We start from the raw sequence: 27,963 nt of genomic DNA, 5'->3' as shown, positions 1-27,963 counted from the left end.
CTGTTGCTGACATTTATTGCTTTGGCAAATTAGGTTTGTTGGGAGGAAACTGTCACTCAAAATCTTGAATTCTTAAATTTCAGTGGGCATTTACAAGTTACTGCGTATAGAGCTGAGAAGGCACATCTCATCTTGTGTTTGCGATGTCCACAAAATCTCCTGCCAACACCATGTGTCCTTCTTGACTCACAACCCGATGAAAATCAAGCTCTCAATCAGGAGAAGGTTTTACATGGGCAGTAATAGGTTTTAAACTAAAAGAGAGGAGATTTAGATTAGATATTCAGAGGAAATTCTTTATTCAGAGGTAGTGAGACATTGACGCAGGCTGCCCAGAGAGCTGTGGTGCCCCATCCCTGGAGGTTCAAGGCCAGGTTGGATGGGGCTATGGGCAGCCTGAGCTGCTGGGTGGCAGCCCTGCCCACGGCACAGGGGTGGAACTGAGTGGGCTTTAAGGTCTTTTCCAACCCAACCATTCTGTGATTCTTTGAAGAACTTGGTAACATCACTGGTAGGGTGCATCAACACTGCCCCAGTATCCAGCCCCAGAGAAGCAGAAATCATGGTATGGACTAACATCAAAGCAGTGCAGAGCATCCACCTGCCCTCTTGTCCCTGACATGGAGAAAGCTTGAGCTGCTTTAGTGAATGGAGTTGAAATGTTGGCTCTGTGTCATCATGGAGAGCTGCAGGCATGGCCATAGATTGCAGAATTTGTTCTGGCTGCACTGTTATCAGATCAGTTCATTACTTATTTTCGCTGTAATCCCATGTGAGTGCAGCTCTCAGCAACCTTTTCCATCACTCAGAAGCCCGGTCAGCCACTCACAGTAGATTTTCTGACACACTTGACCAGCCACAGTCAACTTGCACTGGCTCTAAATGGGTGTCCACAGAGAAGGGTACAGTGAATGCGACATAGAGAGCCAGACTCCAGGAACAACTATTTAAATTGCAGAAGCCAGGGATACATTCATTTTAAAACCCTAATTCTCCTGCTGTCTTTGCAGGGATCTTTCTACAGGCCCAAAGTGCACCAGGAATTGCAGAGCACCTGCTGCAGAGGTCATCTGCCTTCCTGACACCCTGAGGCTCCAAGGAATTATTTTGTGCACTTGGACTTCTCTGATACAGCTCTGTTTATTGCAAGGAGCTGGGTGAGAAGGCTCCTCGTACAGGTCTAAATGTTACCAACTTTCCCTCAGCCCCAGGAATGCTCCCTTGGTCTCTTTAAAGGGCCACATCAGTAGTACTTCTGCAGCTGCCTTTCTGCTGCCTTTCCTCATGCCAGTCTTTCACAGCCAATCTCAGTCCCAAAACATGAGACAGTGGCATGCCTGGGTGCCTTCCTGGGCAGAAACTCCTGAAAATTGTCTCTATGGGTCTTGCACTGTGTGGTAGCATCTGGCTGCACAATGTGAGGCCGCAGTTTCATAAGGGAGCTTAGTTGTGTGTCATGAGAGCACAGCTTATGGGGAGCCCACCAGCAGCAAGGACATTTGACAAAAGTGCAGCATTAATGGTTATTATTACTAATTGCCATCTCAGCTTCCTCAGATAAAATGAAAGCTTGGCTCAATAATCCAATGGGATGTTTCCTCTTAGAAAATAAAAAACATTTTTGTCTGACTTGATAAGGACACAAGGCTTACACAACAGCAGTATCTATCCATCCATCTATTCCCCCCCCCCTTACCCAGAACACACTATCTGCTTTGACAAAGGGATGAATAAGTTTAAATATATTTTTTCTACTAGACAGATAAGCTAGGAAGAAGAGAGTCAAATTAATGACTCCTCAGCAAGAAAACCTGCTGGTTTTTATTCTGTTTGATCTGGGGCATGCGTATTGGTAGCTGAGACCCCAAAACACATATTGCCCCTAGCAGACAATAGTGTGGGTACAGGCAGAGCCAGCAGTACTGAGAGGACTTTGAGGTGACAGATAAGGTTTGCTGCTCCTCTGAGGTATACCTGGAAATAAGGATAAAAGCCTGTAGAAACCCTTAGAAGCTTTACAAGCCCTACTGCTCTTGAAACAGCTTTCTTTTTTCAGCCACTTGAGAGCATCCACTTTGGCAGCACAGCCATTATTTGGAAATTTCCATATCACCTCACATGGTCTCCTCTTGCAGGTCTTGCAGATCAAACCTACTCCCCGTGGTCTGGGTGGAGGCTCCAGCCTCAATTCTTTCATCAAACCCAGCCTGGTAAATGGTTTCCTCTTTCTTCTCTTGCCCAAGCAAACCCTTTGCCAGAGGTCAGTCACTGCCTCTTTCCAGACATCCGTAATTCTTTTTTCCCGTGCTAGCTCCTAAGACAAATAAATACTGTGCTCCAATGAGAGCCTCCACTGGGGAACTTAACTATTTATTTGCATGGGGCATTGGGCTTAGTAGGTGTTCGTTTTTCACTTTGGCAGGGACTATTTGGCAGGATAAATTTTACCACAACCTTTCCGAAAGAATGTCTGCCCACATCCTGGAGTCTCTTCTATAGTTGCAAGATACTGCTGCTAGCGGACAGGTGCATGAAATACATGCATAAAACCCTTTTTGATAGTAGCAATGTGGGATAGGAACAGGCAGGTTTGATGAGGTATTATGCTGAGCCCCCTTCTCATCTTCTAATGGGCCACTTCTTCCCCAGACAGGTCATTGCATACATTCACATGTACGCATGCCTGTACCCCTGTGTGGAGGAGGGCTGGTGAGTGATTCATGTACCTGAGGAAGGACAGATTGCTGCTGCAAGCCCCTCTGTTTGTATCCCCTGATGCTGGCCCGGCCCTGGCACAGCCTTCAGTACCTGTACCTCCCCACTGCAGGGATACAGCCCATGGCTGGAGGCAGCCAGCAGCTTTGCTTTCTCTGCAAGCCAGGGCTGGCATTGGAACAGGCACCTCCTGCAGCCCTATCAACAGCACTGGGAACCTCTGAGCAAACAGCACAGCTGAGCAGAAGGAATCACCTACATCTCCTGCCTGAGGCAAAAAGTATTTCTAAAAACTAATTTCCCAAAGCTTGTGCCAAAAACTAATGAGCTTTTCCTTCCCACCCTGCTGCCAAGACATGCCCACCTCTTGGGGTGCTCACGCGGCAGCCAGGCTCACGACATCTTTGTTGTTCTGCATGTGGCCTTCCCTGTGTGGTGTCATTTGCCAGAAAAGTAGGTGCTAGGTAGGGAGATAACGTGAGAAGGACTCAGGGTCACCAAAGGTTGTGCTGCCATGCGCAGGAAGGACGCCTACAGCTGCTTTTATGCATTTCCCTGTTCCAGAAATACTCGGGGAGCCTGGGCAGAGCTGGCTTTGGGAGCTTTCCAAGCCTTTGCTTTATCAGACCCACGGCAGGAGGCAGAGCCCAGGAGAAGCCAAGAGCAACAAAAAACAAAGGTGTTTAAGGAAGGATGGGGAAATCCAAGGACAGCAATTGCTGGGCCTCTGCCAGGGTCTATGGAAGATGGTTGGGTGGCATGGCAAGGAAGACGCATGTTCTTGCAGCCACTTCTCAAAAGAGAGAGGCTGGCTGTAAGTGATCTCAGCCATCCCGTGGCCAACCCATCCCAGACTCACTCACCTTTCCCAGGAACAATGTGACCCCTGGCAGGAGAAGGAACCCTGCAGCGCTGTGGCCCAAGAGGTCAGAACCCAATAGATAGATAAGAGTTAGCTTGAGTCTGGGGAAAGAACACAAGCTGAAAGAAAATAGCCAGTCTCACAAGAAGCCTGGACAGCTTGGCTATAGTTGATCCCCAAAAGCCAAGATACAAATGCCTACTTTTCCAACAAGACACAATCTAGTCTGCTGAAAGTCTCTATTGAAAATCCACTTCTGCATTGTGGATGTGGATCCCCACATCCAGAAACTTTGTAGGTATCTTCAAGCCATTCGGCTGAGGAAAACAGAGGCCATCTCACTCCCTGGAACGAGGACTCTCTGTCTCTGCTGCTGAGCTTTGCTGGGGTACAAACAGGGGAGCGTGCCTTAGTATTCAATTACAGAAAGTATGCAGCTTTTCATACTCCCTGACTGTCCGCCTGGAGGGCCCCAGCACTACTGAAGGCCCACAACTGAATCAGAGAAAGGAAATCCACAGAGAAATGCATGGAAAAGCACCTCCAGCACTGAGTGTTTTTCCGGTTCCAAGCAAGCCAAATCTACTCTGGCATCTGGGTTTAGAGATTTCCATCTCAATCCTTGGTAAATGTCATTTTTGGGAGGATTATCCCAGATGATAACAAATAACCCTATTTCCTGGAACATTGCTGTCCGTACCTCACAAGGCTCTCAAGAAAAAAAAAAAAAGAAAAAAGAAAGAAAAAGAAAAGTTTTCTGGGGAACTGCTAACCATAAGCTAAACCACAGAGAGGAGCACTCATGAAGGGCAATCTCAGGAGCTGTTGAAGAGGGCACTGAATAAATCAGAACTGTCATCCTTTCTGTTCCCTGCTCTTATCCCAGCTGCAGCTGGATCTGCTTTTGGGAAGCAACACCCCTACCCTGAGGGCACTAGGACCTGCTGCTCCTGCCAGGAGGGGGAACTGCAGAGAAGCAGAAAGCAAGAATCCAGCCAGTGTGAGGGAGAGAAGTTAATGGGAATAAGATGGGCTCTGGCCATTCCCCTCCCATCCTGGGGATAAAGGGGTGAGGCTGGCTGAGACATAAGATGGAGCTGCTGAGCAGCACTCACAGCTTTCCAGGAGGAAAGAAGACCTCTGCCCAGCTTCACCCCATACATGCCTATCCATCTGTTCTGCACCTTCCTTTGCCTCGCACCAAATAGCTTTCTGCTCCAGCCTGCACTCCTGCAGCCTTTCCTCCTCCATTTCCCTCCATACCAGACACTTCCATCCAGCCTTGCCTCTCTCCTTTACTATTTAGCACATCACTTTTTGCCCAATGTTTTCCTCACCTCGTGCCCTACAGTATTACCTACTCTGTGCCCTCCTTCCTGGCCAGCAACCCACCTCAACAAGTTCCAGCTCCCTCAGGGCACAAATCTTCTCCTGCTCTCTTTCCACAGGCATGATGCAACACGCTCCCATTCTTGGTTGCAATGGCAGCTACAAACAATTAACAGTGATGACCGTGTTTACATCACCTGCTGCCACTGCCCAGAAATGTTTCCCTGTAGTGTGGGAAGACACACTCAGTCACAAAACTGCTTAGGAATTCCATCTGCAACTTAGGGACTTTGGAAGGCAAGTTGCCTCTGCCATACTGCTGCACTGTGACATTAAAGGCAGACTTTCTCTCACCTCTCAAGGAGAAAGTCCCTTCCCTAGCTACTTTCATTCTGCCATCAGACCCAAATCCTTCCTGGCTGACCTTGTGCTCTCCCCTTTGCCTTCACACCTGCTGAAATTCCTGGGAGGGTGAAGCCACCACTCCTTTTCCTGCCTCCTTAAAGTGTAAGTTGCTATTCTTCAGCAAAGAAACACTGGTGAGGAGTTTACAGCTGAATCTCAGGTCTGCCAGGAAAATACTGCAGTTAGTACTTTTGTTTTTCTCCCTATGTTTTGTCTGCCTCACAGTTTGACAGTTTCAGCCTCCATTGTACTGGAAAAGTTACACTTACTCTTGCCAGCAGGGTCTCAGTCATGTGTGGAGGCTAAAACAAATTCCTCTCGTATTGTATATACCCAGTCGATGCATTTAAAAATGCACCCATTTCGTTCTCCCTGCACTCTAATATCATATTCAGGCCTCTCCTTTGACCAGAAGGCCCTGAGCTGTCATGTTTGCATCTGGGAACATTAGGAAGATCAAGTCTCCCCTCCTGAGGTCTCACTGAGTCTGACCTTCTAGTCACTCTTGGAGTTTGTACAGCAGTAGCAGGGTGCCTCCACGGGACTCCCTTGTCTTTGCCACATCTTCAGTTTTGGCACTTCATCTGCATCATGTATAGGCAGAGAAAAAAGAAAGTTTTATTAATAAGTGTTTCCATACTGCTGTTGTCCCCCAGGTATGACCTTCATACAGCATCCCACCAGGGGGAATCTGCAACAACACTTTCCATGGCTTGAGCTGCATGCAACTCTGGATGGGAATGAGGGCATTTCCTTGGCAAGGTGCACAACTGGCTGATCCAGCTGAACAGAGCAGCCTGCACAGCAGAGCAATCTCTAGATTGAGGTGAACTGTAGAATTTGCTGGTAAACACATGCAATTTTCTACTTGGCAAGATGAGCAGTAGGTTATATGGAAGGAAGGTAAAAAGCACAAACGATACAATGCCAGAAGTACTCTCCTTGCTTCCCTCCTTACAGCAAGGAAAACTGGAACCTGGGTAAGAAGCCATTGTGGGCTACTTGAAAAATGCAAACACACACTGTATCAGAAGAGGGTTTAAAGTGCACACTTTTATTTTCTATTACAAAGGCTAAAAGAAGCAAGTTTGTTGTTGTTTTTTTAAGAACAAAACCAAAAATGTTGTTAAAACATCTACATTATTATCCTGATACTAGACCTTATGAAAGATACTAAGTTCTTTTTTAATAGTAAAGCGTGGTATTCTTAAATTATATTAATACAAAGACATATTAAAGGACTCGAAATCATTACTACCCAGCTCAGAAGTGCAGCATCCCCTTGCTATCTTTTCCTTTCACTTGCTAAAACCTATTTGTTTTTGACATACAGTTTCATACAAGCAAAATAGGGTATTTGATTTGTTTTTCCTTCTCCCCGTAAAGGTCAGGCTCACAAAAGCATCGCTTACACCTTGACCCTTACCAAAGGATTTGGGAAGAGATTCTCACCAAGTCCTTCAGCATTTAACAAGCTGATCTAAATCAAAGTCTCTATTCTGTGTGTGTGATTATTTTACAGGACGTGAGATTTTCTTCTAATGTTATAAAATCAAAGCATTGTTAATAACCCTCGGACTTGGTTCCACGCTGCAAAATGTTCTTCTTCCCTCAGAAGAATGAATAAAAGAGAGAGTTATCAGAGGGTCGTGCGAATGCATTGCTAAAGCAGCCCTACAACTTACCTGTGGGGTTAACTGCTGTGGAGCTGAGAGCACCAAGCATTTCTACTGAAAGTACATCACGTGCTGAAGAAAAACCTCTTGACTCGATAAAGTGAGCCTGGGAAGCCAAGTGTGAAGCTTCCTGCCTTTTACAATGTCCTCTTAGATAATATAAGCAAAGCCTTATTGTGAAAACTTCACTCCCTAATTAGCAGTATAATACCCTTTCACTGAGATGGGACTGTAAGGACATCCTAGGGGGTTTTAAAAGCATGAACAGGTAAACCTGCCCCATCTCAGAATTTATACCTATCTATATAAAACCTCCCCTCTGTTATTTCCCTTTCCCTAATCCAAATAAAAGCCTTCATATTTTAAATGGAGATGCTGCGTTTCCCGGCCCGAGTCCTTTTCCTTTACCCTCATTAAAAAGATTCCTTTGATACCACACACATATAATATTATATAGAGCGATATATTTAATACCTGTGTATATATGCTTCATGGGAGGGGTCACATATATACACACTAAAACAAGTCTGGTGACAAAGTACTGCAACACCACAGACCAGGTTATCATATCAGGGAAAACGAAAAGAGATACTCAACGCAACACCCGTGACCGTGGGCCTTCCTCCCCTCACGCATGCTTGGCCTCTCCCCATCCCAGTCCCACTGAGCAGCTCAGCTCCCCATGCAGAGACAGGGAGAGGGGACAATGACCCACTCTGGAACCTAAAACAAGTTACTGTATGAGAAATCACAGCGCAGCGAACGCTTGAGTCACACTAGAGATGCAGATTTGTATTAAAAATAAAAACATATTCCAACATTTCCCAGTCCAGATTAGTTCCTTGGCATCTCTGCCCAGCAGGACAAGATAACCCAGGAGTTGGTGCCTATCACTTCCCCTCCCTTTCTCTATTCATAAAATTGACCAGCACAAGGAGCACCAGCAGAAGATACGATCTGGACAACAAAGAACAGAGAGAACACAGTACCTAAGCTCTCAAAAAATGCCATATCTGATATTGCATTGGTCGTTCTTTTTCTCCATTTCTATGGAGAATCTCCAGATTCTTCTGGCTCTCATCCTTCACCTCTCACACGGGCAGAGCTGGAAATGGCCACTTCCCTCCCCTCCTCTCCCTGATCTACCATAAGCCACTCATGTTTCATCGGATGCTACAGCCCAGGCCCCTTTCAGGGCAGATCTCAAGGTGCTGTGCAGCCAAGGAGGGAACCTCCCATGAAAAAACAATGACCCCCTCTGTGTTTTTACAGGTGAGGAAGCAAACTCAGAGGCACATGTGGCTTACTTGGGGCACATCATACTACTAGAAAGACCCAAGACCAGCACGCAGCACATTCTGCTCCTGGGCCATAACTATCTCAGTGCTGCTGATGCAGCTACCTGGAGGCTGGTTCAGAAAGGTGCCAGCTGTTCTCACAGCATCTCCTGCATATTACTACCGTGTCCCATCTTTTTAAAAGCTGGCAACCCGAAGGATATAGGAGCAGGCAGGGTAAAGCAGGACTCAACAATGCCGAAGCACCACGTGGAACACAGCCAAATTGTATTTGCCATGGATACAGTGCTGTCCGCCAGCCCCGAGGGCTCTCAGCTTGCTGTTCTGGGAGTCTGTATACAAAAAAGACATCATCACGAAGGCAGGGAAGGAGAAGCTTTTGTGCTGGAGAAGATGATGCCATCCATGCAAACAAAACTGCAGAGCACAGCTGGATGCAGGAGACATGCGAGGGAAGCTCAGGATAAGACATGTTTACTGCTTACAGGATGGGAGCACCAGAAAGAACAAGGCTGGCATACAGAATGAGGCCTCTCACTGCTGCCACCATGAAAACCAAAAATCTTAGATAGGGGTTCAGCCCTGACAGAGAACCATCAGTGTGCTGAGGTCCAGTGAGTCTGGACTGGACAGTTAGCACTTGTAAACATGCTTCCAGCTGAATTCCCATCAGCAAAGCATGACCAGTGCCAGGCCCTCCACATTACACCCACGCTGCCTGATGGTGTCCTTCTAATTCAATCCCCATCCAGTTCATAGAATCATTAAGGTGGGCAAACACCACTAAGATCATCTAGTCCAACCATCAACTCATCGTCTGCTGGTGCAGTATAAAGCCACCAACACATGCCACTTAAAGAGCAAGAAAGGAACCTCATTGCATCCCTCCGGGACACAAGCAGACTGAGAAATACAGACTCCTTTTGATTACAGACTTCTTCCTGACTGATTGTGCTGTGTGGAGTATAGTGAGACACGGCAGGTCACAGTCTCCAGTACACCACCTAGATGACTTTGATGTCTTACTTGCACCAGTCAGACTAGACAAATAACAAACCAAAACCACCCACTCCAAAAACACGTTGCACACTTGAGAAAGACATCTAGTGAGGCATCACCAACTTGTTTCCTGGTTACAGTCAGCCAAAACAGTCTATAGCTTCTTACAGTGTAGTTCCCACCATTGTAAAAAGTGTAATAACTTAGCTGCTTTTAGCTGCACTCTTTCTACTAGATGGCTGTTACCCCTCGCCTCCCTCAGCTCCAGTTGATGCCTCAGCAGAATAAAATCAGTAGGGGTTTAAACCCAGATGTTTTAAGCCACATCTTGTGGCTTTTCTTCCTTGCATCTCAATTCCCAATCCTTCTGGTACTGAATTCCCAAGAAAGCAGGCCAGTTGCAACGCTTGCTCTGCAGCACTGAGAAAAGGAGAACATGAACTTCATGGTCCCCTTTTCAGCAGATGTCTAGCCTTTTCTCCCAGCTGTCTTCCTGACTTCTGCAGCCACAGTCCCAATTGAAGGGCAGGGGATTGATAAGGAGAAATTCTCATTCACATCCTAATACGGCCCGGATCCATTCCTTCAAACAAAATTTCAAAGCGAAAACAAAAAGATGGAGAGAAAGGAGAATTTAGGGGAAATAACAGAGAGAAGATGGACCACAAATTCGGTGAGCATGGCGTTCGCTGGCCAAGGAGAATCAAATTCACGTTTTCATTCACCACTAACAAATCATCGTCTCAAAATCTTAAAACGAAAGAAAAGAAAAAGTTCTCTTTGCGAGACACGGATCTCGCTCGCCCTGCTACTGCCTCACTCAGAAAACCCGCCCTGCATTTCTCCAGCCAACAGGCTCCCCCCCTCCCCCCCCCCCCGGCCCTTACTATACACCATCCCTCAATAGGAAGTTGTATTTCCCGAAGTCGTCGTCCGTGGGGCAGAGCAGCATGTCCTTGCGGGCTTTGGCCAATTTCTGTTTCAGCACCTCCCTGCGGTCTAGCCACTCCGTCAGCTCGTCCTGGCCGTGGGCATAACGACATTCTTCTCCCTCGGGGCAGGCCTTGCTCTTCTGGAACCTGCCAGCACAAGCAGCACTGTCAGCAGGAATCCCCCACTGGGACAGGGGGTTTGAGCGCTCCGTCTGCGAGACTCCACTGGGGCCCACCAAAACTGGCTGCAGACTCTCCCTGCTAAGGGGGAGGTGATTCTCCTACAACTTGCGTGCAGCCAAAGGAAGACAAATAGAGAAGCTGGACGCAGAAATAACAGCACCTATGAGGAGACTCGGTCAAAAGAATGAAATGGTGTGAGCTAGAGCTGGACCAGCGGGGACAAGAAGAAGCCACCACCCAAGAGAGGAAGTGCCAGGAAATTCTAAAGCAGCCACAAGAGACACAGCCTTCTCTCTAACCAAAATGGCATTTCTAACCATCAGAAGCCTTCTGAAGGCACCTCAAGGCACTGATTCAGAGGGTGTGAGCCATTCAAACAATTTAATAAAGCATCTGGGATTCCCCCAAGAATTGAGCCAAGCAGACTCTGTTTAGCAGACCAAGAGCAGAGCACATTACGGCTACAAAGGGCAGACTTGAAGCTTGCTCTCCTTTTCTGAAGCCGTGTTGGGAAATGTATTTTTACCACTGAGGAGTCGTCACTTCTGGGATCAAACAGAGCCGTGTGCATGGTACCTTTCACAGAGCTGGAACTCGCCCATAGGGAAGCGATAGCTCCAGCAGCTGGAGTCACTGTCTGAGGTGAAGACCTTCTCCTTGTGCTTCTCTGACTGGATGTGCTGCTGCCATTGCTTCTTGCTGTTGCTGTTCTTCCCGCAGAGCCAGCAGTGGTAGCCCATCTAATGGGTGCAGAAAGGGCAAAAGGCCAGTTAGTGCATCAATATTCACACTCGCTGGCCTTCCTTATGTTGGCATCACCTCTTCAAATCTCCCTCCCAAGCATCCTGGATATTTGCCTCACTCTAAGACTTCACACTCTTCCCTGACACATCATCTTCTGGTCATTATGCTGCTGCTGAAGGCAAGCAGAGGAGATGTTCTGAGTCTACCCACAGTTCAAGCTGACTGTGAGGCGCTCAGGCAGCACAAGAACCCTCAGGAGCACAAACTCGGCTAAGGAGATACATCTGTCTTTGATTTTCTCAGGTCTCTGTGCTCTACACACAGCTCATCTCCAAGGTTCCCCTTCTTTTCTCACAGGCCAGCAGTGGTTTTCCCAGCTTCCCCAGGAGCAGGAATCCTGGGGAGAGGCTGAGCCCACGCGAAACGCCTACTCACTTGAGGATTAACAGAAAAGCTGTCGCAAAGCCTTGTTGCCCCAGGTAAATCCCCTCCCACCTCATCTGTGCTGCTCCAAGCTGTCCATTTAACCTACATCAGCACAGGCTCTTTCCCAGAAGAGCAATTCAGCCCCTGCTAGCTTATACCTGGAGCACTGAAGGAGAAGGATGAAGGACAAGAGATTAGCTGTTTACCATGATGTCAGCATAGTCAGTGGGCATCTGGATCTGTTTCTCCCCTTCTCGCGAAGTGAGTGGTGTTCCCTCTCCAGGCTTCCCAGGATTGTGTTTCTTTAGCCACATGTCATAGGTCTGCTGCATATCTAGTACTGCACAAAGGCGACCCGTGAAGTCACTCAGACAACCTCCCGCACCGTGCACAAACTACAAGAAAAGGATGAATGGTGGGGCAACCCTTTCCTCCCCTCTCCAGTGCAGCAACTCCTGCCATCAGAGCTCAGGCCAGTGCTCAGCAGGCTCAGTGTCACCTTCCCAGGTAAGAGCTGTGGGCAGAGGAGCTAAATTTACATCTCCCCAGCCTGTCATGAGAAGCTGTCTTTTACGAGTCAAGGGGCATCCATGACAGCAGGTACATTCAGGAAGGACAGAAGGTGCCCCAAGATCCCCATGGACTTCACCCCATGAGGCGACTCTCCATCAGGTTTGATTCTGCTTGACCCCAGCAGGCGTCTCACTGCAGCCACAGTGAAGGCAGGGGCTGGATTCGGATCCATCCCTTTCCTCTAAGTCTACACTTCATCCTCAGTGCTCAAGGAGGAGGAGAGCCCATAAGCAAGCTGGCCACAGAAAGTACTAGGGAGGGGAGGAAGACCTAATGATAGCCTGCCCCAGAGTTCAAACCCTACCCAGAGGAGTGCAATCCATGTGTTTTGGTGCTTTTGGTTTAAAACCCATTTGGGATGCTGCTGAGAAATTTTGGCTGGAAGATTTGACTGCACATCTGCCTTTTCAAGATGAATTTGTGAGACAGGCCACAGAAAAATAAGAATTTGCAGATAACAGTGTGACGTTCTAAATGCAATGCATTAGTGATTAGTGATTACCCTCATTAAATGGGTAATTGAAGAACTCAAGGTAATGGGGAATAATTAATGCAAATTGGCCCACACTGAAACAATGCTGTTGTTTGAAGATTCACCTTCATGCTCGAACAAACACACCCAGACTGGTCTGATGTGCTTAAAAAAGGCCCACTAACAAAAGCTCTTGAACCACAACAAACAATAGCATTTGGAACAGCAGAGAAAGACCCTCCATCCAAGCACAAAAACCGAATGACCGGAAATCCTTCAAGCTTATCAGCAGCTCCCACCAGAGCTAGGTAAGCACCTGAAAAACTGGGCATTGCAAAGAATCTTTTTTCCCCAGCTCGCCATTGGTCTGAACAAACAACGGATGACAGAGAGCTGACAGTCCCTCCACGAGTCCTTCTCTGCTCCCATGGGCACAAAGCTGTGTGGGATTCAGCTGATGTCAGTGCCACTGAAGCTTTTCTGGGGAACTGCCAGGGCAACACCTTGTCAGGAATAAGCCTGAACAGACCCTGCATCCACAGCCCACATTTCCCACACTCACTTTTGTTTTCCTTCATGAAGGTCCACATGTCTCTCTCCTCAGGACTATGGGCGAAGGAGCAGTTGCCCACATACTGGCATTTCCTGCCATTTTGTGCATGGATACATAACTGTTAAAAGACAGAAAGCAAAATTTAGCATCTGCGCAAACATTCCTTGCTGGAGGGGAAAATGGACTAAAAAAAAACAATAAGGGTGTTAAACTGCACACAGGAGAGGTCACAAAACAGGACACATCATGTATCATTAACTGATGCTTCTTTTCCTCAAGCTCTCTATAACATGAAAGGTAAGATCTCCCTATAAACACAGAGGCAGCTCAGTTCAGCACCTGGCCTCTCTCTAAGTGCCCTTCCCACATGCAACTGGCCCTGGGGAAAACAGCAGGGACCAACCTGGACCGACCCAACAATGTCTCCTGCTGGTCACACTGCTGGCCCCAAAGGTAACACATTCTCCAGCCATCTCCAAGCAGGCAAAGATAGGCCTATGGCAACGTACTCTCGCTGCGTGACCCACGACTCATGGGGGCCTCATCTCCTATTGCAGCAACCATAATAATCTCTTGCTGCCCCTTCCCAGCCTCCAGCAACAGGCCTTCAACTGGGGAGTGCCAAAGGCCTCACCTTCCACCTGGACACGGATACAGGGGATCCCATGGGGCAGCAAAGAGAGGAGCTTTTCCTTTTTAGGGAGAAAGGAAAAGAGAGGGTGAGAGTGATAACTGTTTGCCATATTTGGAGCTGGGGGAAGAGGTTGGATATCTGTTGTCTTCCTCATAGCATGAGGCTTTTTAGCTGAGTTCTTAGTTCAGCTTTCAAAACACAATTTGGGCAAATTTCACAATAGACAGCAGTCCAGACACAGCAAAGGCAGGGGTAGGCTTCTCCCCAGTACTCCATCTCACCTCTCACCCACACTGAGAAACCCTGACCCTAAGGGAAGCCTTAAACCTCATCTCCAAACCTTGTGCCAACCAGTTCTAGAGATGGTGACTGCATTAACAACAGCGACAGGAACTTGCATACGTGTGTAACTCAGTGTTTCAAATGAGTGCTGCTCCTTTTCCTGCTCCACCATTTTTCTGGATGCATCTGAGATCTCGCTGCCTTCAGTTTGTCCTGCTCTCACACCTTAGCCAACATCACGTGCCTGCTTCCCAGACAGGTCTACAACAGAGCATGCCTCAAAGCACTGCACAACGGTGGGAGGAAAGGGGCACTTGGCTGAGCCATTTATGGGGCTTACATCATATTGCTGTGGGAAGTTGCGGATGGAAGGCAGTGGTCGGACAGACACCCACTTCTTCTTCGCTTTGGACATCACCAGCAGAACTCGACGTTCCTTTGTCCAACTAAGGAAGAGAGAATAAATCAGTCGAGCTAAAAGGAAGAGCAAAACAAAGCTTTGTTTTCCTCAGAGATCTCTTGAATATGGAGAGATGACCAGATCCTCCAGTTTAGCTTGTCCCTGCCGCTATCTACCTGCTCCTAGATATCATTGGCAGAGGAGTCTGAAGAAGGGTGTTTAGGAGGATTTCTCCCACTATTTCTTACACGTTTTCTGGGATATATCTTTTTGTAAAGCCACAAAAGTTTCCCCTATGTCTTGCGTGGCATCACCATGAATTACTAAACTGCATTCCACCCTTTGACACAGCCAATTCTTGTGCAACAAGATCCGTAGAAAACATTTAGGAATATTTTCTGCTTGAAAGGTACAGCAGAAATGCAAGTCATTACAAGCACTGTCTTATGAACATGAAGTACTAATTCTCAGGCAGCATCAGCAAGTGATCACCAGGAAATACCCTGGGCAAAAGCTTCAGCTCTGTTCAGCAGCTGCACAGAGGTGTTATCTTCCCATTTTAAGAAGTAATCCTTTCCTTCTCACTTCCTCCAGCAACTCCTGCCTCTGTGTCTTTTCCATCAAAGGTCTTAACATTTGCAATAGCATGCTGAACTGTACCTATGTGGCTTGTGTTTTGGGAACTAATGTCCTATAAACCTTTCCATCCTGTGCTGCCAAGTTGCCTGGGTGAGAGGGGCCACAGTTTCCATGGCCCAATGGCCTATTTCCAGCCAATACTCCCTTTCTATCAAACCCAACGGGTTCCATGTAACTAGGAGGTACAAAGAGATAAGACTTATGTCAGAGAAGAGCAACAAAAGCAATGAAAGGGCTAAGGAAACTAATTTAAAAAGAAGTACAACTCCTTGAATAATTGCTAATAGTGACATGCCAGACATCTTCAAACAGCACAGAGTACAAACAAGCGCAGAGCAGAACTATTTTAGTGACCTTGCTAAGGAGTAATGATAGCAGCTGGAGGAAAGGGAATTACAGGAGCTGGACTGTAAGCACTAAGATTAAGAGTCTGGCTGTGATGCACCATGCACAGTGCTGGCAGCAGGTACAAGCAGTAATAAAAAGAGCTGGAAACTGGAAAACAGCTACCTGCAATGCTCACTAGAAAATACCCTGAGGACAAAGAGGCTGCTAGGAAACCTTACAACCTCTTCCAACTATGCCAAATGAAGCCTCAGAGAATGTAAGAGGAGAAATTCCTGCCCTTCAGGAGGGGTGGGGAGAAGAGAAGGTTGCATTGCTCACCAGTGGCGGGCTTTGGCACTACAGTACTTGAGGTCTTTATCTGGCTCCACCAGCTGTCCATTCCTCCAGCACTGGCCACACACAAATTTCATCTGAAGGTCAAAGGTGCTCGATGTGGGAGCCCGGGGAGAAGCCTGGGGAAGAGAACCAGCACCTCAGGCAAGCAGAGCCAAAACACACCCCCTAAAATGCCACAGTGGCAGCTCCCAGAGCACCCACGTGCCAGAAACTAATTGATTAGAACAGAGACAGCCCAGCTCTCCTTCACCAGAGTTAGCTGGTGGTCATTGAAATGCCAGATGGGAGTGAAACTAATGCTGGCTTCAGCGTGATTTCCTGCATTTTGACTTCTGGCCAAGAGCACAGCCAGCCTGGCAACTTCCAGCACTGACCAGGCCTGACTGCCAAACCCCTGCAGCATACCTCCATGTACAGACAAGCTCGGCAAGAGCTGCCCCAGTGCTTAATCCCTGCTTCGCCGCAGGCAGGGCAACCCACATCCTCCTTGCTACGCACAGAGAGAGCTCTATTGCACAGCTTGAGGATCTCCTGGAGAGGAAGCCAGGCTGTGACACAAGGCAGGAGCTGCTTCTGGACCAAGAGGCTCATGTTACACTAGGCATTTGAAACACCAAAGTCGGAGTGGGGTCCTCTTGTTAATACTTTTTAAAGCCATTTCTGGGCAGATTTCCATCCCTCATAGTGCCCTCACTATGAGTTTCACAGGCAGTCAATTACAATCTCTGGATAGAGGTACAACCATAAACACCCACACTTCATATCCTCTCAGCCACTTAGCTTAACTGGCCTTCTACTTGTCATCATCACAAGTGGACGCTTTGGGATTATGACCAACAGATTGTGCAGGAAAAAACCCAACAACCTAAGCAAGTCCCATATCACCACTGTCTTGCATTATCTCAGCAAATCTCTGAAAAGTCATTTAAACTTTATACCATCACTGATGGACACAATGCTAGTGTCTCCTGTTCATTTCCAAACCAAAGACCAAACCTGACTGCAAGCCAGCAGCTGTGGGCATGGGTATATGGAACATCCTGGTGATGGAACCAACCATGAAGCACAAAAGTGGCAAATCAGTAAGCAGCTCACTAGCTGCTAACCACACAAGCAGCCCCCACAGCTGCCATGCCTTCACTTCTAATCTCGAGCATCTCATAAGGAAGAGAGAGGCAAGCAGCATCCCAGAGGAGCTGGCTTCTGCCAGCAACAGCAGTAGTGTGGATCCTGCACGCATCATCTGGCAAAAGGAAAGCAGCAAATGCAGGGTGGTGCAGAATCAAAGCATCTCTCAGGAAACACTACATAAGCTACTGGTTACCACTCTGCATCTGTCAGACCCAGTCTTACAAAGCAGATGTGGCAGACAGAGGCCCTCTGGTTCTGTGAAAAGCTATCCAGAGAGGTAGCCTTTGCCCGTGCTGACTGCAAGGCTCTCACTGCTAAAGGACTTCTGGAGAACCACCATCTCTATTGCAAAGCAATGCTGATTCTGGCCTACTTGCCTGAAGGTGGCCTTTCTGGTGGCATCTGCGATGTGACTTGTTCATCTGTTGGTCTTCACTGATGCTGGTGACCACCAAGAACACATTAAAGTGGCCAGCTGCAGGATGAACAGGGTTGAGGTCTGGGATATCATAGAAGGCAGTAAGGTGTCTCGCTCTCAAATGTGGCAATTCAACAGTAGTTTTAATCTCCATTTGGTGTTCAAAGAAAATTACAGTTTGCCACTGACCCACCATACCTATGGGGCTGAAATAACACAACAGTACTGCTGGAATACCGGCTTTTATCAGCCCAGTGCTATCTGCCATATAATCTATCAGGCAACACATTCTGCAGCACAGCCAGAAAGCTCAACTCAAATCTACTGAACCAGCAAAAGGAAAAACCGAGTGGCTCCAGAAGTCACAATAGATTGAAGAGGGAGAGAACATGTTTCTCAGGTAATTCTGGTGCTCTAGGCTGCTTTTTCAGAAATGCATGACAAAATGAAGCCCTATGCATTTCTTCACGGGAGTCTTGCCAACCGCTGGTCACTAATCCAGTGGGCATGTATGCTCCCAGGGGATTAGGAGTAAAACAAAAATCAAAGCTGCTGCTGTTGCCGCTACATGATTGTATTTGTAAAGGCAAGACACATACCTGGCAGGCTGCTGATAACCAGCAGTGTGGAAATTAGTATCACATGAGGCTGTAGCAGACTAAGCCAGACAAAAGTGCCTCCGGCTGTGGCACCACCCCTTGTTCTAAAGCCAGACAATATAGTGTTAGCTATGCACTATGGCAACCAAATAAACAAGTCTTTAGCACAACAGTTCTCCACTTGAGGATTTGCAAAAAGCAAAGCCCCAGCACTGCCATGCATGTCTCCCAGCTACAGGAAGTCTTTTCAGTCATAATAAAATGCTATCTGGAGGATCCGATGCCCTTGGGGGAAAATACAGCAGCCCGGGTTACTCAGTCACCTGAGGGAACTGTATTTAGGCACAAGTATCCCTTATGACAGCGAGGGATGATCCTTTCATCTCCCTGCTGAAGTTGCTAATTCTGGGGTCAGTTTGCGTGGCGGTTCTGCAGCTGGCCAGTGGGGTGAAACAAAACAGCCCACTGGAAACAGAAAAAACAAGGGCTTAAACCCCTCAGCTCCTGGGGTGCACTGGGAGTTGAGGACTCCCAGCTACCTACAACTGTCTCTCCTGATGAATGATTGCCTCTTCCATCAGCAGCCACAGGGCTTATTCCCATTACAGCCTCCATATGAGCTCCCTGCCAAGTGTTCAGCAAGAAGTGTATCATCATATTCCATTTCTTACTAGATCTTCATCACGGCTGCCAGGTGCCTGTATGCTGCCTGCCTTTCTTTTTCACAACTGGATAGGACTCAGCTGCTGTGTCCAACTGGCTGCTGTGACAAAACTGCTGCAAAATCCCTGGGAAGATCATTGCTTCTACTGACCGGAGGGCACCAGGGCAAGCACGGATCACACTGGACGATGGGAAGAAGAGGTCTGCTTTTACAGTAATCCTGGGAAGTTGTCTTTGCCAGGAGGCCAACTTCAAAAGCTGGAAGGACACTGAGAAAACTATGAGTCACATTAGCCTGCTTGAACCAGGGAACATAATAGCAAAAGAAAACATCTCTCAACAGATACATTATTCCTGCCGCCAGGGTCTTCAGCAGCAAGACTGTCTCATCCCAGAGCAAAGCACTCTGCCTGAATATGTGCTGATGCCCAAGCCGTGGTCTGCTACTGCAAACAGAGATGTCTGACTGACTTGACTGTCTCCCTACCCTGCGATAAACTGCCAAGTCCTACAGATAATTGATGGTGCCACTAGTAAGCACATTCTGACTGTACCAACAAGGCTGCTGCTTCACCTCTGAACAAACTGAAGTCCTGGAAGAACTCAGGGTAAATCCAGCTCTGCACCAGGCATGTGTGGGGCACAACCAGACTTTGTATTGACCATCGGTATGAAACACTGCCCATAGAACCCAGAAAATATAGCTCTCTGCCCATCCCCTGATGGCTTTTGTAACAGGTGCTGGCATTTCTTTTTCCTCAGTCTCTGCCCCTGCAAGCCCCAGCAGCCAGAAATGAAACCCTTACTCAGCATGTAGAGCTCCCATGCTTCAGTGGACATGCTCTGACCATGCCTTGCATACAGCTTATTCTAACAGCAGCACCTCCAGTGAATGGTGAACATGATTTTGCAAGGCTTCAAAAATATAGATGTCCATTGATATTGTTTTACCCCAACATTATACAGAGAATGACAAGGCAGAGCTTTCTGGATAACACTGGCAGCTCCATTGCAGGCCAGAAAGAACCAATCACTAGACTTCATTCTCCATGGGGCAGGGACTGCCGAGATAAATCTAACTACTGTCACAAACTGCTGCAGATTCATACTTAGTTTCCTCCCCTGTGGAGATGCAGATATCTGTCTCCACCTCTATGCCAGGCTAGAAAGAGAGCATAGGCAGCTCTGTCTGATGGAACCATTCAGATTTTTCACTTCTCACATAATACAGATGGTAAAAACTTATCTCATACCTTCAGGACCAAACATACAGTTTCCTGACAGGTTAGAACAAGTTACTTAGGCAAGTCAGACAGCTTTGGGAACTAGTGACCTTGGTTACTCTTGACTGCTGCTTCCCATTTCTCAGTCAGCACGGCACCCTCTTCCTCTGTCATTTCAGACCATGACAGCAGAATATGGATGTATGTTGCTGAGCATTTCCTCAAAGATGACTCCATCTCATGCACCATAACCAGTAGATATTTGGGCATACAGCACACTGAGACCATCACTGCAAGTCACCTGAGTCTTTCCTAGTGGGATAACCCATGCTGATCACAGCCCAGCCACTTTTCCCAGCATCAGCACCCTATGGCCTTCAGAATACTTCCGGTGGCTTGTGATCTAGCCAAAAAAAGCTGCCGTACACCATGTGAGTGACTCGGACCTCTGTCCTACAAAACATTTTCTTCCAGGATGCTCAGAAGCTGTATTCAGTAGTACAAGGAGATTCCTGGTGGGAGGTCCCAAACAGAGGTGAATCACCCTTGCCCTGGGAGTAAGGGACAGGCCAAGTAGTGATGGGTTTAGGCCTCCACAAGGGGAAGAAAGCTGTCAGGTGGGAATGAAATGGATTCACAACACATTCTCCATCATTTTGCAGGGGAGAGGATTGTGCCTACCCTTGAGAGCTTGCTAGGAGGCATAACATAAATTTCACCAGATTTATCTTTTGAAAGTAACCAAGGAACAGAAAATCACTGTTCTAATAACAGAAAACTGCTTTAGTTCAACTCAGGGCTAGGAATCAACCTCACTAGGTGGGCTCCTGTGCTACAGAACACCTCCTTGAAGGAATGAAAGAGTAAGGTGGCACCACCCATAGCCAGTGAGCTGGAATAAAGTAAACAAAGAGGTGTTCTTTGTTTGAAACGCCTCTCCAGAGAAATCTCTTGGCTGTGCTTCAAGTGCAGCCAAAGACACCTTTTCCCATACTGAGACTGGAGAAAAAAAGCAGAGACAAAGCTCACATTGTCCCCCTGTCAAGGTGCCACCAAGGTCCCTGACCAGCCCCAACAGTACCTAAACCACAAGTTCCACACACTCCCGTGTTAAGAGTAACCCCACGGATCATGAGTTGTTTCTTACAGTCCTTCCAGATTGCCATAACATCCCTTGGCCACTAAAGGGCAGCAGGACATCTTTGATCCCCACTCTGTGTGGACAGAACCCCCAAAGTCTCTCAGTTTCACTAGCAAGATGTTGCAAGAAGCACCATTCTCTGTGTGTTGCCCTCTCTGCTCTGAGGGCTTTTCTCCACCACTGAACTCAGCAGATACCATGCTGATAAACAAGATGCAAAGATCATCACAAGCACTGCAAAACAGAAAGCTCACAGCTGTCCTCCTCCTCTGTGGCCAGCCTGGTTTGCTGGGACCTGCTAGGCATATGGCATAATAGTGGGAGGAAAAGAGAGAAAAAGCACTGGAACAGTTAGGAGCAACAAGCCTGAGATGCACCTTACCATGTTGTTGGTTGGTTTGCTGGCATGTGCCTCCATCTGTTGCCAGTACTTCTTAGATTCCTGCACAATATCTTCGTGGGTCATTCCTGGGAACAAGAAGGAGGAGACAGGACTGAGCTACTCCACTATGGCCAACAGAAGAGAGGGAGGGAGGGCTGGCAGGACTTCCAGCACTGGGGCTTAGGAATCCCCTGTGTGGCTAACAGCTCCCAGCAGTCCACCAGGAATGCCAGCAGGTGGGTCGTGAGGGAATCCAACACCACCATAGAACCTGTTCAAAAAAAAAAAAAAAGGTAGGGAAGGATCTCTCTCCAGCACTCTCACTCCAACCAGACAAGTGGGAAGAGTTTGGTCTTCTGAGCATAGTCAGATCTGGCATTCTTCTCAGACTGTGTACAAAAAGCCTTGACGCTGCCTCCATGATGCTGATTCTTGACTAGGGATCAAGACCTTGACCAACACCAAATCAACAGATCTACTCCAGGCTCTAAAGATGACATTTTGTTACTGTTGATCTATCAATCCCTGCTAGGATTAATTAGCCTGCTACATACTTCAAATTTAGTGTTCATCAATCAATAAGCAAAGAAAAAAGCTGAATTTCAACAGTCCAGCCAAAGTAGAAAGGAAAGATCAGAAGTGCAAAACCAACAAAGAAACAGCTGCTTCTCCTTCAGCAAGAAAGGATCTGCAAGGTTTCAGGAATCACAAATGCATCAGCCAAGGAGAAGAAGAAGGGTTGGTTAGACTTTATCTAAGGAATTAGCTCCTGGCCAACTCAAGGGTGAAGTAACATCCTCTGTCAGCACCAACCAGATTAGATTGGTGCCGCAATTCTCAGAGAACTAAACATCAAAAGAAAAGTATGGAAGAATAGGAGCTGGCTGGTCAGTGTGAGAACTGGCTCCATTAGAGATAAGCCATGTTATTTAAGTGCTGTAAAGACCTAAAATATCTGTCAAAACAAACTGAAGTATCTTACAACTGCTAGTTGAGTGCAACAAGTGGGATGCTGAGGATGGCCTTGGTGTAGTACTCCCAGCCCACAGGGCTTACAAAATTGTTTGTTTTGCTTTTACCAACAGCTTCTATTATCAAAGCTTGGTGCTCTGCAGACATGCTATATGGACACGATCTCCGATTTGGGAGTCAGCATGTTCCAGGAGATAAGGGCCAGCAAACACAAGTTTTTATCTCAGCTTAGGTTGTGTGCAACTTGGGTGAGCCGCAGTACACCTGACCTCAGTTTCCCCATTGTGATTTCAGCTATCCAAATCCCCGCCAGACAATAATACTACTGTTTGTATGGGGTTTGGCCAGGATTAAAGGACTTTCTCCAGGAAGTTTTGCTGAGGCCTCTAAAATGGCAACTGCTGCCTAGCTGGTACTCCCAGATCAGAGCTGTTGTAGATTTTTTCCTTATTAGCCGTAAATCCCAAAAGACACTAGGTAGAGTTAGTAAAACTGCAACTCTCTCTCTCTCATGTCTAAGTAATCCAGGGACACAGCCCTGATCTACACTTTGGGGGCAAAAACTACAAAGCTGGGAAAACCACAGTGAAGAGTTAATTCGCTGCACTGGATCTGGCAGAGAAATGGCCTAAGCAACCTCCATCATCTCCATTCTTCACTCCTGCACTGATCCTTGGCATAAAGAAACAGCAGGACAAAGATATACAGCTCCTGTCAGAAGGCTGAATTTCAAATAACTGCCTTCTCCCACTCCCAGAAATCTGAACTAACTGAACAATATGGTCTAGAAATGCAGTGGTTGGAAAACACCCCCAGATATGAAAGAATGTTTTCTGATACAAAGCATGAACTATCCCAAAGAGAAACTCTGGGAAGCAAAAGGTGATCGGCAATGCTGATTACTTTTAACACTTCAACATTCTTTTGCAACATCACTAGTGAGCGCAAAGGCTCTGATTTCCAATGACAGAAGAAGATAGCAAGGTATATCTGTGAATAGCCACACTGAAGAAAGAAGCAGTCCTTGCCCACCCACATTTCCAAATCATGGGAACCTTCACTCTGTAAGTACCATCCATTTCCCCATGAACAAAGCCACATGTTCTGTAAAAGCTCAAATGGCTGTGAAATGCAACAGCCTACTGGTTTCAAATGCAGGCTGCTACGAGCAATGGATGCTCCCTTCCTATTTTTGCAGAGCACTTGGTGCCTAAATCAAGCTCTCTGCTCCAAGGCTAAGGCCTTCTCAGAGACTGGTGACAACCACTGTTCATCTGTTGCCTTAACAAGGATTGTATTTTAGAGAGGTAATAATCTACCACTGTAGAACAGGCTCATATCCACTTCTCTGCAGAAATATCAAAAAGATTCTGGCTGTCCTGTTGTTGGAAAAGAAAAGAACAAGCACAAGATGTACTGACCACTTCTGCAGCTAAACTCTTGGTTTTATCTCCTCAGCTTCTCTTTTGAAAGTGACTCCTTCAAGAAAAGGAGGCAAAAAGCAAAAATCAATCAATTTCTTCTACAGGCAGAAGAGGAAGGAAGAAGGAAAGAGAGAGCAAAGAGACTTCTAAAAATAAAAAATAAAAATGAGGTGAGGTAAAGAGCAGGATGCTTGAATACTAGAGTGCTCAGAGTACTACACACAGTATCATGAGCATTTAGTGGAGTAATCCTGCATAGGATTCACAAGCAGCACATCATCTTAGAAACTCTAGTGTTTAAACTTTTTTTTTCCTGTGGCCATGTGTAAGTGAAGCCAGCTGGGCAAAATGCAGATGGCATTTGCCACAGTATGCTGCTTGTTCTCCACTGTCCTCCATGAGCCAAGTCAAGGCTAAGGACTGCATGAGCAATAGTGACAGAGAGTTGAACAGTAAACTGAGTTAGTTGCCTCCAATTACATCAAAGAATGGTAAAGAAAATTTAAAACATGTTTCCTCTCTAAAGCATTCCCATTATGAGGCTGGATTCTGCACTAAACAAGACCCTGTGGCGAAAAAACATCCAGGCAACTTTGTGGGTGGACCAACATCTACTCAGTTAACAGGAGAGCAGCAAGAAAAACCCTCCAGCATCGTCAGGGAGGAGTGAAAATGCCAGATGTGGCCATGTAAATGTATGAGTGATCTGAACATAATTCCTGTAGTAGCCTCTTCAGACGTACATCAAAGCCTTTCTGGGAAACACCAAGAATCTTATCACTTCACACCGTTGGTGAATCTGTTCAGAGAAATTAGAGATGCGCCAGATGTTTATTCCAAGTCCCAACTGCTATTTAGGATCTTCTGCAGGATTTATACATCAAAACACCTTTGAAGATTCAATTCTACCTAACAATCATTTCAACTTATATAGCTGGTCCCAAAGGAAAAGCTCCCTGGCCTGCAGTTTACAGTAGCTCCTGTAAAGGGACAAGGGCCAAATAATCTCACAGAACACCTTGGCACTATTTTCTGTGTCTCTTGAGGAGAGAGATTAAGCATAGGCACAAGAGAGCAACAACTTCTCAGCACTTCCACATCACCTCCTTCCACACTTAACTGGCTCCAGCCACATGCTAGAAGAAACTAAGATGTACACATCACCAGTCCTGCACCAAGCCACACTCACCTGAATACTGCTGCAGCAGCCAGACCTTGAGCTCAATGAAACTATGAGCAAAGTGGCAGCTATCCTCACGCAGGCAGCCGTAGCGCACCTCGTGCCGGCACACATCAAACTGAAAGTGTTCCTGGAACTGTCGGATCTTGGAATATTTCAGGGATGTGGAACGTACGATGTGGACCAGACACCTACAGCCAGGCCAGAGAAATGTGAATCATCAGAGCACCAATTCTCCTCCCGCTCCTCCTTACATCTGGTTTTCGTACATTTGACTGAACAGGCAAAGGACACAGAAGATCAGCTCTAGAAGATCAGGAGATGCGAACTGTAGGAAAACACCTGAGAAACCAAGTTGCTGCCCTTTCAGTCAGTCTCAACTCTAGGCAGATATTTGCAACCTCCTCAGCCCATGGGTGATGAGTTCAAATTCAAAAATCCACTTCAAAAACATGCCGCTAATATACAAACTCCTCCGGCTCAACGAAGTTCCTCAGCCTGCCAGGAGCCAGAAGGGGTTGTATTACTGAGTACTTGACATGCTTCTTATACTTGTTTTCCTAAACATTCATTATCAGCCAGTCAGAGGCAGGATCCTGAGCTAAAGGATCTTTGGCTTGACCTTTATATAAAGGCCAAACTCAAAAGACAAATTAAATCAATGGAAAACTTAGGTTGACTTCAAAAGGGCTTTGCTCTTGCTTCAAATCCCTTAGCATCAGCAGCAAACATGGAGGGAGAAGCATGTAGCACTACTGACCATACTTTGAGCTGGCCTACGATTGGAACCCGTCGGGAACAAAGAAAGAAAGAGACCGTGGGGTTGGCATTCAACTGGTTGGACATCTGAGAGATTGTTCCCATCAGTGCAACCAACATTCACTCACTTGTTGTCATGGAAACTGTGTTTGGCAGAGAGGTTGGAGCAGACAGATGGCGTGTCCTTGGTCCCTTTGCTGATAATCCGGGGTTTGCTGTCAAAGCAAATCTGAGAAGAGAAGAATTAGCATGCTGGGAGAACCTTATAGAGAAGTAAACCAGAACCACTTGGAAGGGGAAGAAGAACCAGAGCCAGCCTATTCTAATGTTCTAACTTTGAACAAGCCTGGTGAAAACTTCATGGTAGGACATTAGAATAAAGAAAGCAAACTTTTGGAAAAGCTTCAGGACAACATTTTTGGCTTATTTTCCACAGTATTTTCCACTGTGGTTGGAAACATTTTGGTCAGAGCCACATATTCTTTTCCAGTTGGACAACAGAGCAAGAACAAGGAGGAAATGAGGAGAAATAGAAGGGAAAATAAATAAATAAATAAATAAAAATCACACAACAGTTACAGCTAAGAACATGTTTCTTCACATATTACAATGACAACTCAGGGAACTCTATGCTGCAGTGTGTCAAAGGGGTAAGAGCTAATTTCTAACTGACCAAGGCAGTTGATCAATACAAAAAAAACTCTTTAAAAGGGTAGATAACAGCAGGACAAAGGTAAATGGTTTTAAGTTGAGGGAGTGAAGATTTGGGTTGAATGTCAGGGGGAAGTTCTTCACTATGAGAGTGGTGAGGTGCTGGACCAGGCTGCCTAGAGAGGCTGTGGATGCCCTGTCCATCCCTGGAGGTGTTTGAGGCCAGATTGGATGGGGCCCTGGGCAACCCGGTCTAGTATGAAATGGGGAGGTTGGTGGCCCTGCCTATGGCAGGGGGGTTGGAGATTCGTGATCCTTGAGGTCCTTTTCCATTTTGTGATTCTGTGACACTCAGTGGAAAGTTGCTGCATTGTGGGATTCTGATTTTTAAAACAGACGGATCCAAATTACACTTCAAAACAACACCTCAAGACAGAGGAAGAGGAAAGTGGTCCCATGTGGCTGTGTGCACCTCAGGCAGCTTGATGGGTGAGGAAAACTACCTCACCCTCATCCTACATGGCTGCATCCATTGCTCACTGCCTTTCTGCATACAGGGCACTGGCTGGGACGTATCGATGGTCCCGATCCACACAGAGGAGAAACTGAAGGGGCCCACTCTCCCCCACCAGCTCTGTACCTCACAGAGGAAGGTGAAGATGCCTTGATGTTCCTTCAGGAGCTTAGCAATGGTAAGGTTGCTCTGCTTGATCCCACCTAGTGGGTCAAAGAGGAGGTCACGGTTGAGAGTCCCCTTCCTCTCCTCCGTCCACACGTCGATCTCTTCCTGGTGGTACGCGAAGGTGCAGTTATCCCCGTACTTACAGTCCTGCTTGTTAAGCATATCTACAAAGCAACAAACAGCACACACCACCACACAGGGAGGGCGGCCCAGTCAGAAACTAAGCTCTCTTTTGTCTCCTCCCACTGCCCACACCTCACAAGGAGCTGAAAGCAAGAAAACACAGAGTTAAAGAAAAGACATCTCCCTTCAAGTTTGCTTACACCGAGGCATTCAGAAAAGTTAATGCAAACTTCTAAGTAGTGACAATCTCAAGAAGATCACAATCTGTTGTGGAAACTGGAGACCTCCTATAATGCTATGCTTGGTCAAGGACAGACTGAAATTTAACTGACCCCTTTTAAAGCCAAACCAGATGAAATTCTCCTAGCAGCCCACCACTGAGGAGCTCCACTATCTTGGAGCTCTCTCCCCCACCTCATTGGGTGCTTTCCAATGACACAGCCTCAGGGACCATTCCAGTCACATTAAATGTGACCCAAGGGATGGGTCGGAGCAAAGGAGCTTTTCCCTAGGCCAAGCCATGTGGCTGCTAGGTAGGTTCCCAGCAAAGCCTGCATTAGAGTAGCTCCAAGCCCTTGGCTGTGCACAGAGCCACACTATGCCTTTGCAACTCTTTTCCTGCTCCACCACTTTCTTCACTGCCCATTCTCCACAGCATGGGAGTTCATCTTCTTTGACTGCACTGGACCTTACAGGCTGTGGGCTACTGATGGGACAGGAAGACCCCAGGGACAGCAGGCAAGACCAATAGGAAGTAGTTTTCCAGATCCCCTGGCCCACACCTTACAACCCCTTCCCAGCCACCAACA

The 27,963-nt window shown here is 47.0% G+C and overlaps 1 protein-coding gene across 1 annotated transcript in view; it reads right to left on the bottom strand.

Annotated features, from left to right (window-relative positions):
* Positions 1-10,170: 10,170 nt before the first annotated feature.
* The window catches only part of ZC3H7B (zinc finger CCCH-type containing 7B), a gene marked incomplete at both ends in the record, with an annotated part of 35,106 nt that continues 17,313 nt past the window's right edge, over positions 10,171-27,963 (bottom strand). Inside the window, 10 exons of the mRNA XM_079535995.1 lie at positions 10,171-10,363; positions 10,976-11,139; positions 11,776-11,909; positions 13,177-13,285; positions 14,424-14,529; positions 15,789-15,922; positions 21,364-21,449; positions 24,949-25,130; positions 25,827-25,927; positions 26,990-27,195. Of these exons, the coding sequence (XP_079392121.1) occupies positions 10,171-10,363; positions 10,976-11,139; positions 11,776-11,909; positions 13,177-13,285; positions 14,424-14,529; positions 15,789-15,922; positions 21,364-21,449; positions 24,949-25,130; positions 25,827-25,927; positions 26,990-27,195 (1,415 nt within the window). The remainder of the gene's footprint in view (positions 10,364-10,975; positions 11,140-11,775; positions 11,910-13,176; positions 13,286-14,423; positions 14,530-15,788; positions 15,923-21,363; positions 21,450-24,948; positions 25,131-25,826; positions 25,928-26,989; positions 27,196-27,963) is intronic.

The sequence above is a fragment of the Tetrao urogallus genome (genome assembly GCF_951394365.1).
Source record: "Tetrao urogallus genome assembly, chromosome: 1".
Classification (NCBI taxonomy): Eukaryota; Metazoa; Chordata; class Aves; order Galliformes; family Phasianidae; genus Tetrao; species Tetrao urogallus.
This window is presented reverse-complemented; position numbering and strand designations above follow the sequence as displayed.